The sequence below is a fragment of the Netta rufina genome (assembly GCF_964035555.1).
Source record: "Netta rufina genome assembly, chromosome: 3".
NCBI lineage: Eukaryota > Metazoa > Chordata > Aves > Anseriformes > Anatidae > Netta > Netta rufina.
Window position 1 is genome coordinate 54519641 of NC_140125.1, and position 13876 is coordinate 54533516.

At 34.5% G+C, this 13876-nt stretch overlaps 1 protein-coding gene across 1 annotated transcript in view; it reads right to left on the bottom strand.

Moving 5' to 3' along the window:
• SYNE1 (spectrin repeat containing nuclear envelope protein 1) overlaps positions 1-13876 on the bottom strand; it is a 295282-nt gene that overhangs the window by 238447 nt on the left and 42959 nt on the right. The window contains 4 exon segments of the mRNA XM_084285341.1: positions 569-661; positions 997-1017; positions 3584-3667; positions 5507-5602. Coding sequence (XP_084141467.1) covers positions 569-661; positions 997-1017; positions 3584-3667; positions 5507-5602 — 294 coding nt within the window.

Sequence of the window (13876 nt, forward strand, 5' to 3'; positions counted from 1 at the left end):
GCTTTTCATCAAATGAAAATCAGTAAGTTTTCTCTTTTAAGAACATTAAGATGACAACAATTTGGCCTTAACATGAAATAGTTATTGAGGACACTGCAAGATTGGTCTCCATCTACATCATTTAAAGCTAAATATTGTCCTTACAAGTATTTGCATCTCCCAGTGAAATCAGCAAGTTTACATATGTTCTGTATGCATAATTACTGTCTGACATCATGTACAATGGAATTAGTCATACAGCACAATCACGTCCAGGGCTGGTAAAGGTGCTTGTATGAAGAATCCATGATTCTATACTTTTTTTTTTGTTGTTCTTTTTCACTTTTCAGAGAGAGTGGAAGAATATGTTCTAGTGATAAAGGAAAGCCATTTGAGGTCCATTCCAAATACAGGTATCTTATTTTAAACAGTGTGAAACACCCCTATAGTAAACTGTTACTTTATTCAGGATCTAATAGCTAATTATAAACTTAGATGTAGTGAGGTACTGGAAACACAGCAGTTCATATGAAATGATGACCTGGACCCTTACTTGAGCAAGCTACACTAAAGTATAAAAATGTTGTACCTGAAAATATAAAATTATGGTCCACACCAAGCCAAGCACAATAGAAGGTCTACCATCAGCAATATCAGTTGAGTTTATATTGACAAGTTTAATCTATTTAGGAAAGAAAATGTGTTATTACTACACACAAGGAATGATAACAATTACAAAATAGATTTCAAATAGTTTTTTCATTTTTAACACAGTTTTGTAACCAAATAGCAAGTTTGTTAATAAAAAATATAACTGAATGATACAATTTCACTTTTTAAACAAGAATAACTATTGATAAAGACAAATTTTTTAGGGGCTGCTGCATGTTATTACTTGTAGAAATAACATTTTATTTCATTTAAAAAACAAGAAGAAGAAGAAAAAAAAAACAACAAAAAAGGAAAAAAAAAAAAAGAATTCTTACATAATTATAATTATAAAACCATTATACAAACCGGAGATCCTCTGTATACAGACTTGCATGAAAAATAAATGGAAAAAGATGATACAAAAATAAGTTTTAAGTGATTAATTATTAGGTAAATGCATTCATTTAATTTTATAATGTAAAAATAGCATTTTTTTGGCTACGTTTTATAGCACAATTAATAAGGAAAGCAAATTAAATACTATGCATAATAGATTTTAAATTATGCAAGATATATTACTAATAGGTGTGGAATGGACTAAATAAAGAGAATTTAAGAGTTAATGTTAAGAATTAAAGTTAAGAAACAGGAATAGGTTCCATGAGTCTTAACTCCCAAATTTTCATCTATAGTCTGAATAAGGTATCACCCTAAAATAACCTCATTAGAGAAAAGCCAGTCATGGAAGGGACAGAGTATGTATAAAGAAATTAATATATAGGTAATGCTCAAGGAAATTGAATATATTAAATAGTGTCAGAAAATAATGAAATATGCTAACCTTCATTCCCTCAGCAAAACTAAGATAGTCTGCCATTAATCCTGATATAAATATGGGCAGCTAAACTGTTCATGCACTGCATACTTGTTCAAGGAACAAGGTTGTAGAAAAACTTCAGAGAACATCTGATGTTCTCTGATGATCAGAGAACATCTGTCAAATGCCTACTGCATTTTGCAGTGTAACAGGAGTCTGGACTGCAAAAATAGGAAGTTGATTATATGTGTAATAAACATTACTTATGGTAGTAGGAGACCCCCAGCACTCCCTAAGGCATCACGGACGGCCGTTTATACATCTCCCTTCATTCACCCGTGAGTAAAAACTAGGACTGCACTTAGATGCTGAAGAGCCATTTCTTGAGCCCACAGCATCCCCATCTCCTCTGGGAGGAAAAGGATGACAGACTGGATAGATGCATTCTTTAGTCTGGATTCAGCGTGCAGACACACTAATATACCTTACACACTGCTTATTTTCATTTCTCTCTAGAAGGAAATCTGGCATACTAATACACAGTGCATACGGAAATAACTGAAAGCCCAGACAAAAATGCTCAGATCAGCAAGCAAAACCATGCTGTCCCATTCCTGGTGATATATCTTGATACTTAGCAGAGTTAATTATCTTGCTGCACTGCTACATCATACAAATTTTGGGTCACCTGCTACATTTCCTCTTTTTTTTTTTTTTTTTTTTTTTTTTTTCCCCAATTATTATTCTCCCCAGTCTTGTCTATGATTCAGGAAGCTCTCACTATACTCAAGCCTCCACACTGAGGCTGCATTCAGATATGGTTTGCATTAACAAGCTCTATTACATTAACTAGCAGAGCCACGAGTCAAAGCAGAATTGTGCTTTGTGAACATATTTGTCTTTGCTATAGTCATATATATTTTTCACTAGAAAAAAGTTATCTTACGATAAACTTAATTCTACTGGAATCTGCAAAGATAGTTTACTACATAACAAAAAAATAATTAAGTCACAGCGCCATGGGGTTAAAGAAACTGAAAGAATGCCAAGGTCCAAAAGCTCTTGATGTATTGTACTATGAAGAAATAAAAATCATTGGGTGTTACATATGCATTGGAAAAAAACAACAACAACAACAACAAAAAAAAATAAATTGAAATACAGACATTAAAAGAAGAAAGTAAATGTAATTCTGATTAAAAAAAAAAAAAAAAAGATATGTCAGTGTCATACAGAGAGGAAAGTGAGAGAAAAAAAATAGATTGTTTGTATTTGATATTCATACCTAGAATACATTAAGCATTTAGGTTTTCATAGAATGGTTTGAATTGGAAGCAACCTCAAAGATCATCCAATTCCACCCCCCTGCCAAGGGCAGGGATGCCATCCACCAGACCATGTTGCTCAAAGCCCCATCCAGCACTTCCAGGGACTTCTCTGGGCAACCTGTGCCAGTGCCTCACCACTCTCATTGTGAAGAATGTCTTCCAAATATCTAACTTAAATCTACCCACTCTTAGTTTAAAACTGTTACTCCTTAACCTGTCACTACACTCCCTGACAAAGAGTCTTTCCCCAGCTTTCCTGTAGGCTCCCTTTAAATACTGGATGGCTGCTATAAGGTCTCCCCAAAGCCTTCTCTTCTCCAAGTTGAACAATCACAACACTCTGTGTTATCTAAATATGTTAAATTTCTAAAAATGTTCGCTACATTTCTGAAGTGGCTGCAGAATCAATCAATCAAGTGACTATGAGAATAAATCTGTGGATTAACCTGGTCTTGCCAAGCGAACAAAAAGTCACACTGTTCTCATGTGTATACTTTCAGGGAGTAGAGTTTTACATGTACGATGTAGTCAAGTCCATAAATCTGTTCTTTTAATTAAGTGTCTACTGAACTGAAGATCATTCTCAACTGCTGAGAACAGCAACAGAAAAGTAGGAAAGAGACAAAGACCACAGAAAATGAAGGAGATCATCCAAGGTGATTCTAATTCAACAAACAAACAAAGAACAACCAAACAACAAAACAAACAAAAAAGAAACAAAACACAACTTTACCCTATAGATTGCTACATACCAATGTTGGATTTTGACATTTTTACTTTACGGCAACTTTTGTGCTGCCAAACCTACCCGTCTTCCTTCTAGAAACTTAAGAGCTGTGCCAATGTTTGCAACCCAGTGAATTCTCTTCAGCTGACGTCCCTGCTCACATGGCTTAAAAAGAACAGTGTAAACTCATTAGATGTATGCCACTTTGCTGAAAAAAATTAAGTTCAAGATCATTATGAACACATATATACAGGCTATAGCCTGATTTACCTGAACAACATTGCTTGAAACAGTCAAATTGCATTTTTAAATAAAACCAACAGAGAGGACAGACAGATATAGGGGACATAAATACCAACATTACATGATCAAATAATTGTAGATGTCTTAATAACTCCAGGATTAAAACTGTGGACTTCAGTCTATAGACCTCATCAAAACAGCAAATTACTTTTGTTATGTAAAATAAAATAATTGTGTTTATTAACATATATTTGAGAGAAGGTAACATTCAGTAAATTATTTTGCCTGAGAAGTCAAGGTTGTTGTTAGTTTTAAAATTCAGTCTGCAGTAAAGACATTTTATGCAGAGGTTTATTTATTTTTTATCAATTCTCCTTAATACACCGATGACTTAAAAAAAAAAAAAAATCACTAATCCTTACTGAAAAATAATTTTGCTGAATTTAAGAAAGGTAGGCTAAAAAATAAAATACAATTTCTTGAATTAATCCAAGAACACATCATAGTCTCTACCTTTGTAAACAGGAATTTTGCCACCCTCCTCCCCCCCAAATCTTATGTTGCAATGAAAATATATAACTATGGCCATTTAAATTTGTATTCATGAGGTTAGAAATTACTTTAAAATGTTTTTGCTGTATGTTCTGAAATTTATTTTGAAGTTACTACAGAATATAATATTCCACTATACATGGCTTTTAAATTAACCAGACATTATTCTGGTTTTGTAATTTCTATTGTTTTTACTAGTAAATATAGGCAGGATACGATCCAGTGAATGTGAATATAACTGGTAACTTCATTACAATTCTTTTTCTGTTTCACTACTTCTGTTTTGCCACAAGAGGGAGACTTCACATGAACACAAACAAATCGGTACAATTCAACAGAGCAAAAATACACCTGAAGGAGTGGCTTTCTTTCTATCTTACATTACAATCACTTGCAATCTGAGTTACTACTAACTTTGTGCATCACCTACAATCGAAACAGAAGTGACATATGAAAATAGAGCAAAAGAATGTCACTTGGAAATCGCCTGACTGTGGGGCAATAGGTAACCTCTGAACCTAGATAAAGGCAGATGGAAGACTGTTACCCTATTATCAGATGTGATACCAGTGAGCTGGTTTGGAAAATGTGAGAAGTCTTGGCCTGAAAATGTTTAATTTCTCTTCCCATCACACACACAACAGTAACCTGGTTTCCAAAAGACAGCCTATTTGCTATGTAAATCTTGTAACCTCCTTATATAACTTGGCTGTGAGAAAGCCATTTGGCATCAGTTAAGGTTCTTTACAGTAGCTGAGCCTCTGTCAGGGTAAATGAATATTAGACCCCATGATACATGAGACGCTCACATTTTCTCAGATTGAAAGCCCTGAATTAGTCAAGAAAGGACTGTCGTAATTTTTTCAAGACATAGAATCGGCCTGAGTTTTAGACCTTTCGTGTGTCATAACAGTAACACCAAGGTGAATTGTAAAGACTAATATAAAAGAGCTATTTTTATGAAGTAGTAAGACAAAACTAAAAGACAATGCATAAAATCGAGAATGTCACTCTGTAATCATCTTGGTTTTGCTTTGTAACCAGACAGGCAACTCAGTGAATAAACTTATTTTGCTATGTAGCAATCTTTTTTTTTTTTTTTTTTAATTATTTTTTTTGAAGTATTCAACTATAGAAAAAAAAAAATAGATAATATTCTAGAGAAGTAGTGTAACTATCTTCTACATTCAGAAGGGAGGAACTTCTTACCAGTTTCTGTCCTGAAAGAACCTCCAAAAGGGCAATCAGCATTACCCCATCTTTGATATCTTCAAACAGATCATTGACCAGCATGGGAGGATTGCGCTGAAAAGTGAGAAGACCAGATATTATAAAGGCTCAGGAACATTACATCCTACCTCCATTCAGTGTTGTTAACACTGTCATTTTCTACTTAAGAAAAATTGCTCAACATTTGCCTTTACATTTGCAAATAGAAAAATGAAAATACTGAAAAATATATAAACAGATGGTGTTTCAAGAGTCTTTAACAAGGCAATAACATTGTATTCTACTTTCTTCAGTACAGGTCAGTTTGTGGACTCTAACTAGCTTCTGGTCTTTAATTATAGAATTATAGAACAGCTTGAGTTGGAAGGGACCTCAAAGATCATGTAACTCCGTAAGTAGGGATGTCACCCACTAGATCAGGCTGGACAAGGTCCCATCCAGTGTGGCCTTGAACACTTCCAGGGATTTAGTGTCCACAACATCTCTGGGCAATCTGTTCCAGTGCCTCACTACCCCTACAGTGAAGAATTTCCTTCTAATGTCTAAACTAAATCTATCCTCTTTTACTTAAAGATAATTCCCCCTTGTCTTATCATTATCTACCTGAGTAAAGAGTCATTCTCCATCTTTTTTCTAAGACCACTTAGAAATGGGATCTCCCCAAAGCCTTCTCTTTTTTCAGGCTGAACATCCCCAGCTCTCTCAGCCTTTCTTCAAAGGAGAGGTGCTCCAGCCGTCTGAGCAACTTTGTGACCCTCCTCTGGACCTATTCCAACAGATCAATATTCTTCTTGTGCTGGGGGCCCCAAACCTGAATGCAGCACTCCAAATGGGGCCTAACAAGGGCAGAGCAGAGGGGTACAATCACATCCCTAGACCAGCTGGACACTCCTCTGTGGATGTAGCCCAGGATGCAGTTGGCTTTCTGGGCTGCAAGTGCACGCTGCTGAATCACGACAAGCATTTTGTCCGCCAGAACCCCCAATTCTTTCTCCTCCGAATTTTTCTCAATTCATTCTTTTCCCAGTCTCTAATCCTGTTTGGGATTGCCCCAACCCAAGTGCAGCAATTTGCACTTGGACTTTAACCCAGTGCGGTTTGCATGGGCCTGCTTCTCCAGTCTGTCCAGTTCCCTTTGAATGGCCCCTTTAATGATCACAAAATATCTCTTAGAAATAAAAAGTTTAAAGTGAAACTTTGCCCTGCTGAACTAAATGAAAGAAATACCTTCTAGCTTCCATGAGGTTATCAGAATTCATATATCTGCAAATTCACATAATGAAAATAGTCATATCTGATAACTGACTGAAAAGATGATTAAACTACAACATTATTGAAATTAGCTTGTATTAAATAATATACGTATGGGGTACTTCCAAAAAAAATAAAATAAAATCTTGTGCAAAAACTTGATCTGATTTCTGTTCTATAGAAACATACATTTAAAAAGATGAACCTAAGAAAGAAAACACTGCTCTTGAAAACATAAGAAATGCAATAGCAAATCAGGAGAAAGCAAAAATCTGTACTTCACAAAATCAGAACTCCCCACATTCATCACATAGTTTGAATTAACTAATATTTCACTGAGACATAATTTTGGCATAAAATGGAAAAAAGAACTCCTTTGCTGAAAGTAAACCTCATCTTGAGATTTTACATGCTCTGATAGCCCAATAATAAAAGAGTTCATTCTCTCATGTATATCAAACACAGCAGTATTATATCTCATTACAAAGGTAAATGTAATCATTATTCTTTTTGCTTCCTTAGCAATGCACAATATAATGGATAATGTTCTTCCTTAATATAGTGACAAATAAATCAATGGGGCAACCAGGTTACTGGAGATTAATTCGTCACAGTCTTGCATTACAGGCAGTTGACATAAATACAATTAATTTTCCTCACCTTCTGTGTTACCATTTCCTGTTTGGAGTCTGAAGCAGCTATGGCTTTATCAGTGTTACTGCATGATGTAACAGTGAAGAACTACATGTATGTACTAAAATAATTCAGCAATAAAGACAAGCAGCTGCCATTCTAATCCAACAAGTGCTAAATGCTTGAAAAGATTCACCACATAAATAAATGCCCCAGTAGTGAGGTTTGTCACTTGAAGCTCAGTCTACAGTAAGAAAGAGGGGGAACTTCTTACAGAGGATGATTTAGGATACATTTAGATTGAAGGGTGAGATATGTGGTGCCCCATACACCTGGTGCCCATAACATGTGTCAGATGATCTGCTGAGAGCACCACAGCTCCCTTCCATACTGAATGTTTTGGTATCCTTACTCTCAAAATTCAGGGTATGCTCCAGAATTTGCCTTATCAAAACATGAAGTCAGAAGTCATATGGCATTCATATGCAAAACAAGGGAGGTTCCCATAGTGCATAGCTTCACACTGTAAACACATCCTCTGATCATCTGTGTCAAACGCTTGCTCTGAACCACCCTTCACTGGTCACTCCTCACTGACAGTAGTTAGAAAAACTGAATTTGTAACTTAGGCATACATGTAGTTCTAAGGTAAAGCAGTGAAAGTACCACTGGAAGCATCACTGAAGCAAACTAGCACCTAAAGTATTCTACTTTTGATGTGAATCAAATATTAGTCTGGGGAAAACAAAGGGAAGTATGAGAAAGCATTAAAAATTAGAAGAAAAAAAGAAACAGTCAAATGATTTACATCAGTCTGTAATGCTGACTTCTCTGAAGCATGAAAATCATAAAAATTAGCCAAAAATCAGTAGACTGAAATCTACTTTTTGTGGCTACGAGGTTTTTATAGTTGCCATCACTGCCAGTGTTAGGAACACACACCATGTAATATAATACTAATAAAACAATGAATGAAAGGCAGGTACAACAGCCATGTCACCTGGTCTTCTATATGAGATTCCTTTTATATGGAAAATTACTTATATATATTGACAAACAAGCTTTTGCAAAATACAATTTAAAATATATTTCACTATCCTGAAGAACACCTCGTTACAAGAAGATAAGACCCCTACTGTATTTCATAAACTTTTTTTTTTTAAATAATTTGTGCACGAGCCACCCTATTATTATGACTCCAGTTTCTCTCAAAAGTATGGAATGAGTCATCTTTTTAATGACATAGATAGAAGAATAGATTCCTGTTTAACATAAGTATTCCACGTAAGCCAATCTTATTCCCCATGCCAATACAAACAAGTAAGATATACAGTAGCTGATATTGAGTTCATAAACATTTATCTGTTTACATCAACCATTGAACAGTGTTGCTCAAACTACATAATATTTTACAGAGACAGATCCTCTACTGAAATTAACACTTCTGTTGAAATGAATAAAGACTTAGTCCTTGGATGTATGTATAATGGCAAATGAAATAAAATGAGAAATTAAAGATGTATATTGCTTACTTATCCTCCAGAGAAGAAAGCTTTGTTTCTTTGTTTTAGAACTCTATTCAGATAAAATCTGATTTATTTATTTATTTATTTATTTATTTATTCAGAATATACTTTGATGAGCAAGCATACATTAAATCTACAACTTGTCATGTCTCCACTAATATTTCATATGCCTTAGTACTTGATATTGGCTTTCCATAAGCTTCTCCAGGAAAGCAAAACAGCAAAACAATACTGATGATATTCTATAAACTTTATCACATGTACTCTTTCAACACATTTATTGCAATATATGCAATCACAGGAGTTAGTTTATAGTGATATTGACATTTAAGAACAGTCACATCACAAGGAGAGAAGCATACCCAGTACAAATAATTTCATGTGGTCTGTAGAAGGAATAAGAATTAAAATGGAATTAATTTTAAAGGTTAATGAACCATCTTTCCCAGCACTAATTTTTTATTTAAATATCTGTATTTAGAATTGATCACTAATGGCAATCCATGAGGAAAAGGTTTGCTTAGACTATTTGCTCTTCCAAGCTGATCTCCTTTGCTGCAGTGTTCAGGAAATATTATGAATGATTTAAAGAACATCAGTACATACAAAAAGCATTTGACTGACAAGCCTCACAAAAAGAGATATATGATAATCCTACAATGTCTAGACATTCCTCCTCTGACACAGTAAACTAAGTTTTGAAAAATCCAAACCTCAAATATGGAACCAACAAATATTCAGATAATGATATATATGATATAATATATATATAACATACATTTTATATATATATATAACATATGTTATATATATCATATAATGATATATTAAAGGAATGATGGAATGGTTTGGGTAGGAAGCGACCTCAAAGATCATCTACTTCCAAGCCCCCTTCCATGAGCGGGGACACCTCCCACTAGATCAGGTTCCTCAAAACCCCATCCAACATGGCCTTGAACACCTCCAGGGATGGGGCATCCACAGCTTCTTTGGGCAACCTGTCTCTAGTGTCTCACCACTCGCATTGTGAAGAATTTCTTCCTTTTGTCTAATCTAAATCTACCCTTTTTTGGTTTAAAACCAATAATCCTTTGCCCTTTCAGTACACTCCCTGATAAAGAGTCTCCCTTGCTAAGCTTCACTGTTTTGTTCCAACACCATTTCATTCATTTCATTTCAGGAAAAAATCTGTTTAACTACTGAATTTGTCTAGACAGGGAAATACATGTGAGTACAGGAAGGAGAATGTGAAATTTCAGTCACTCTGTAGTAGCTGGCCCACCCCACCCCTCTGCCCCAGTTTAATTCATAAATACTTAAGCACACTGTTTTTCATGTTTCTTGCCATTAATGACTATTTTTATGACGAAAGTCTGTGGGATCAGGCCCTAGGTTTTACATGACTAATTTTTTCACACAAATTAATTTAGCATTCCTTATTGGTTTAATATTAGAGTTACATGCAATACTAGTGATTACATGCAGTGACTGTTGAAGCAAAAAACTTCCAGTCAGATTTTCCTCATCATGAAGACAAGATGGACTTAGCTTAAAGTTTTTCTTGTGTCAGTCACTAAGACAATTAGCAGCCTTCGTTTTCCCATTTGAAAAAGACAGAGAACTACTTAGTTTACTCATAAAAATGATGCGGCTCTTGTATGAAGACCAAGTTACATTCGAAGCACAAATTAGCACAGCTGACAGACTTGCGTGGGAGAGTTATAAAACTTCCTATATCCATTTCTTTTTCTTCCTTTCTTTGTTCTATAAAACAATGTTATAGAGCTTTCGCAGTTTCTAAAGCCTTAATGTAAGGTTTAATATCCAGATTTAATTCAGTATTATGAGAGCATTGTATTTGCATAATGTAGACATATTTATCCATTCTTTGTTTTATTTTGATTTGATATTCATTACTTTCTTTTGTTTCTTGATATGTGCACCTTTTTAATAGAAATAGAAAACAAATACTATATATTTTTTTTCAACATATATTTGTTGTTTGATCTTTTCAGTGAGTTTACAACAATACTTTCATGAGCACAAATACTGAAGTTATGCCTATACAAGACGTTATTTGATTGGGTTAAAACAATTTACTGTCTGTGTTCAAAAGTTTTGAAACTGCTGTTTTCCAAAAGTTTCACTGAAAATGACAAAGGTAATAAAAGCCATATACCTCTGCTGTTTTTCAAAGAAGCGTGTTTTGCTTTTTCTTCTTTACTAATCTGCTATCCAAACAAAAAATATCAGGATAAGCATTGAAAGGAAATTAGAGTAATTGCTGTTCAGAATGGATGCGATTGAGTATTTTGTTGTTGTTGTTTGTTTGTATTACATGTTTGGTGTAATATTGCCCTCTATTTAAAACTTTTCCTTTGGAAAGATTCCTCAAAATATGCTGAGAAGCAAACAGATTATTTCTATGGATTTGAAGGTCGAGACTGAGAGGAGGAGGGAGGTCTAGTTTGGGAAGCTTAAATGAATTGTATGAAATAGTAACATGCAGCTAGAAAAATGAGTGTTGTAGTCCTGTGACATATGTGTATCTCCATTGTCATTACACTTGCAGAGATGCAAAAGTATTAAAAATGACAGCCAGAGGACAGAGAGACCATGTTTATCTGGCAGCTTCGTCCTTAACTTCTGGAACTGGGGAGCAGAGATAATTTCTGTTTTCTGAGTCAGAATTATGGAACAAGTTCAAACAGCTAGAACTTGCTAAGGGACACATATAGTCTGTATGTGTCATATATGTGTCACATGTATTCTATATGTGTCCCTTATAGTCCCCCACATATAGCCTATAGGGCTAAAAGCTGCCCCAGAATGAAGCTGTATTATACTACCTGCCTGAAGACTAAAGTATATAAATAAACAAATAAAAAATCAATCAGGCTTTGGATCAACAATACCAGGAGTGACTGTATTTCAGAATTAGCGTGCACAAGAAGTGAAAACAAGATGATTTAGAATAAACTGAGTTAATAAATAATTAAATACCATTAGACATCTTGGTTTTAGCCTCAGAATTTTCATACACTAGCAACCATACAAATAATATTTTATTCATAATATTATCAGTCAAAACTATCTATCAGTATCTAAAAACAATGAACTTTTAATCCTTGAGTTTCAATAAACAAGCTGCTAATTCATATAGATGGCAAGTTACGACAAGTCCTAAAAGTGTGTACAGTACAAACACTTTGGGTAAAGTAGTAGACCTACAGTAGCCAAAACTTACTATCTTTAGTAAGTAAGCCCTATTCTCCACCAAAGCCTGCAACATTATTTATTTCAGGCAACTGTGTTATTCTCACAGGTAAAAGAAACATGGCAAATAGTGAAAGCTTTGGAACAAAGCTGTTGAAAGTACAATTTCCTTGTGATCTCAAGTTTTCTTAGCCTTTACGTCTCCCAATAAAAAACATTGTTGATGGGGCAATTAAAAGGCTGGTATGCGTTTTCTAACTGGTATGTGTTTGAGAGTCATATGGACATAAATTGGGGTGATCTGCAAGGGTGACATCTCCTTTTTTTCAGACCAGGAAGAATTTTTCTGTCTCTTGACAGTTCATCATGCACTGTTGTTTTTCAGCAATCAGTGCAAGGCCAGCATTTCATGTTAGTTCTCATTAGGTAATGATTTTTGTGGTGCTCCACGTTTTACTGTGTTCAAACATGAGTGCAGAGAATTCTGTCTATTAGTGGGTCTACTTCCAAGATTTTTTCCTAACACATTTCAAGAGCCTCCAGACAATGGAGATGTTACAGCTTTCACTGTCATTTTAAATAATAAGAATTACAATGATCTTTTATCAATAACCTAAATATTGAATTTCTAGGTTACAATATGGAACGTGAATTTGAAGAAAGCTTGTGTGTTTCACAGACCCATTCGTACTTTCTACAGCTGTAAAGAATGCAGGAAACACATTTCCACACTTTCCAAAAACATGACCAACAAAGACTTAAAAGATTAAACTTCAAAAATATAAACATTTGAAAGGCATGGGTCACTGTTCCTCTTTTGACTCTAACCTCTGTAATATAAAAACAGTGTTTCTCTTGTAGCAGTATAATAGCATAAATGAGAAGCAAAACAAAATATATCATTTATAAATCCGGCTTAGGCAGTGAGGCAAACTTGCTGACAGTTATCAATGAAAATATGACAGAAACAACTTTCCTGTTAAAGGGTGAATTAGCACAGACTAAATACTACACAATAGCTCAGGTTGTTAAATGCAAGGGTTGTGGCTGGTTTATTGCTTTGTTTGAATGTGAGTATTTGATCCACCTTTACAATATCACAGACTTTAAAGAAATTCACATACAGATAAAGAAAAGTCAAAAGGTCTATCTGAGGTCTCATTGCCCAGTCAGTTTGGTATAGTAAAGGTTGATTTTACAACTGTCAATCCAGAACAAAATACCTTATTTGAGCTGCCATTACTTTGTCTCCTCCCAAGGATTAGATAGTTACTACTAGTAATTATCATTACACATACACGTATGTATAATTAACAACATATACATATATCTAACAGTCAATCTTAACCATACTATTATTATTATTATTTTGGGGCATTATCTGCCAATTCCATATACAGAAGGTAAAACAACACAATTTTATCTGTTCCATGCTCAACTTTCAAACTCATTCATGTTCATAATTTCAGAACACTTTTAGATATTTTAATCAACTGGACTGATGGATAACTATAGGCGGAGCTGTGCTGTGAGAAAACTATGGCAAATGCCAAATTAAATCTCACTGTTCAAGTTGTCAGATAAAACTGATATCAGTTGTAACAATATTTTAAAATTGTGTGCAAATCACTCCCTTTGTTCATGTGCTAACACCAGAAATTGAGTTTTAGGTTGTGGCAAGAGGAAGCAAAAATAATTTCATGATATATCCTAAGATGTATCA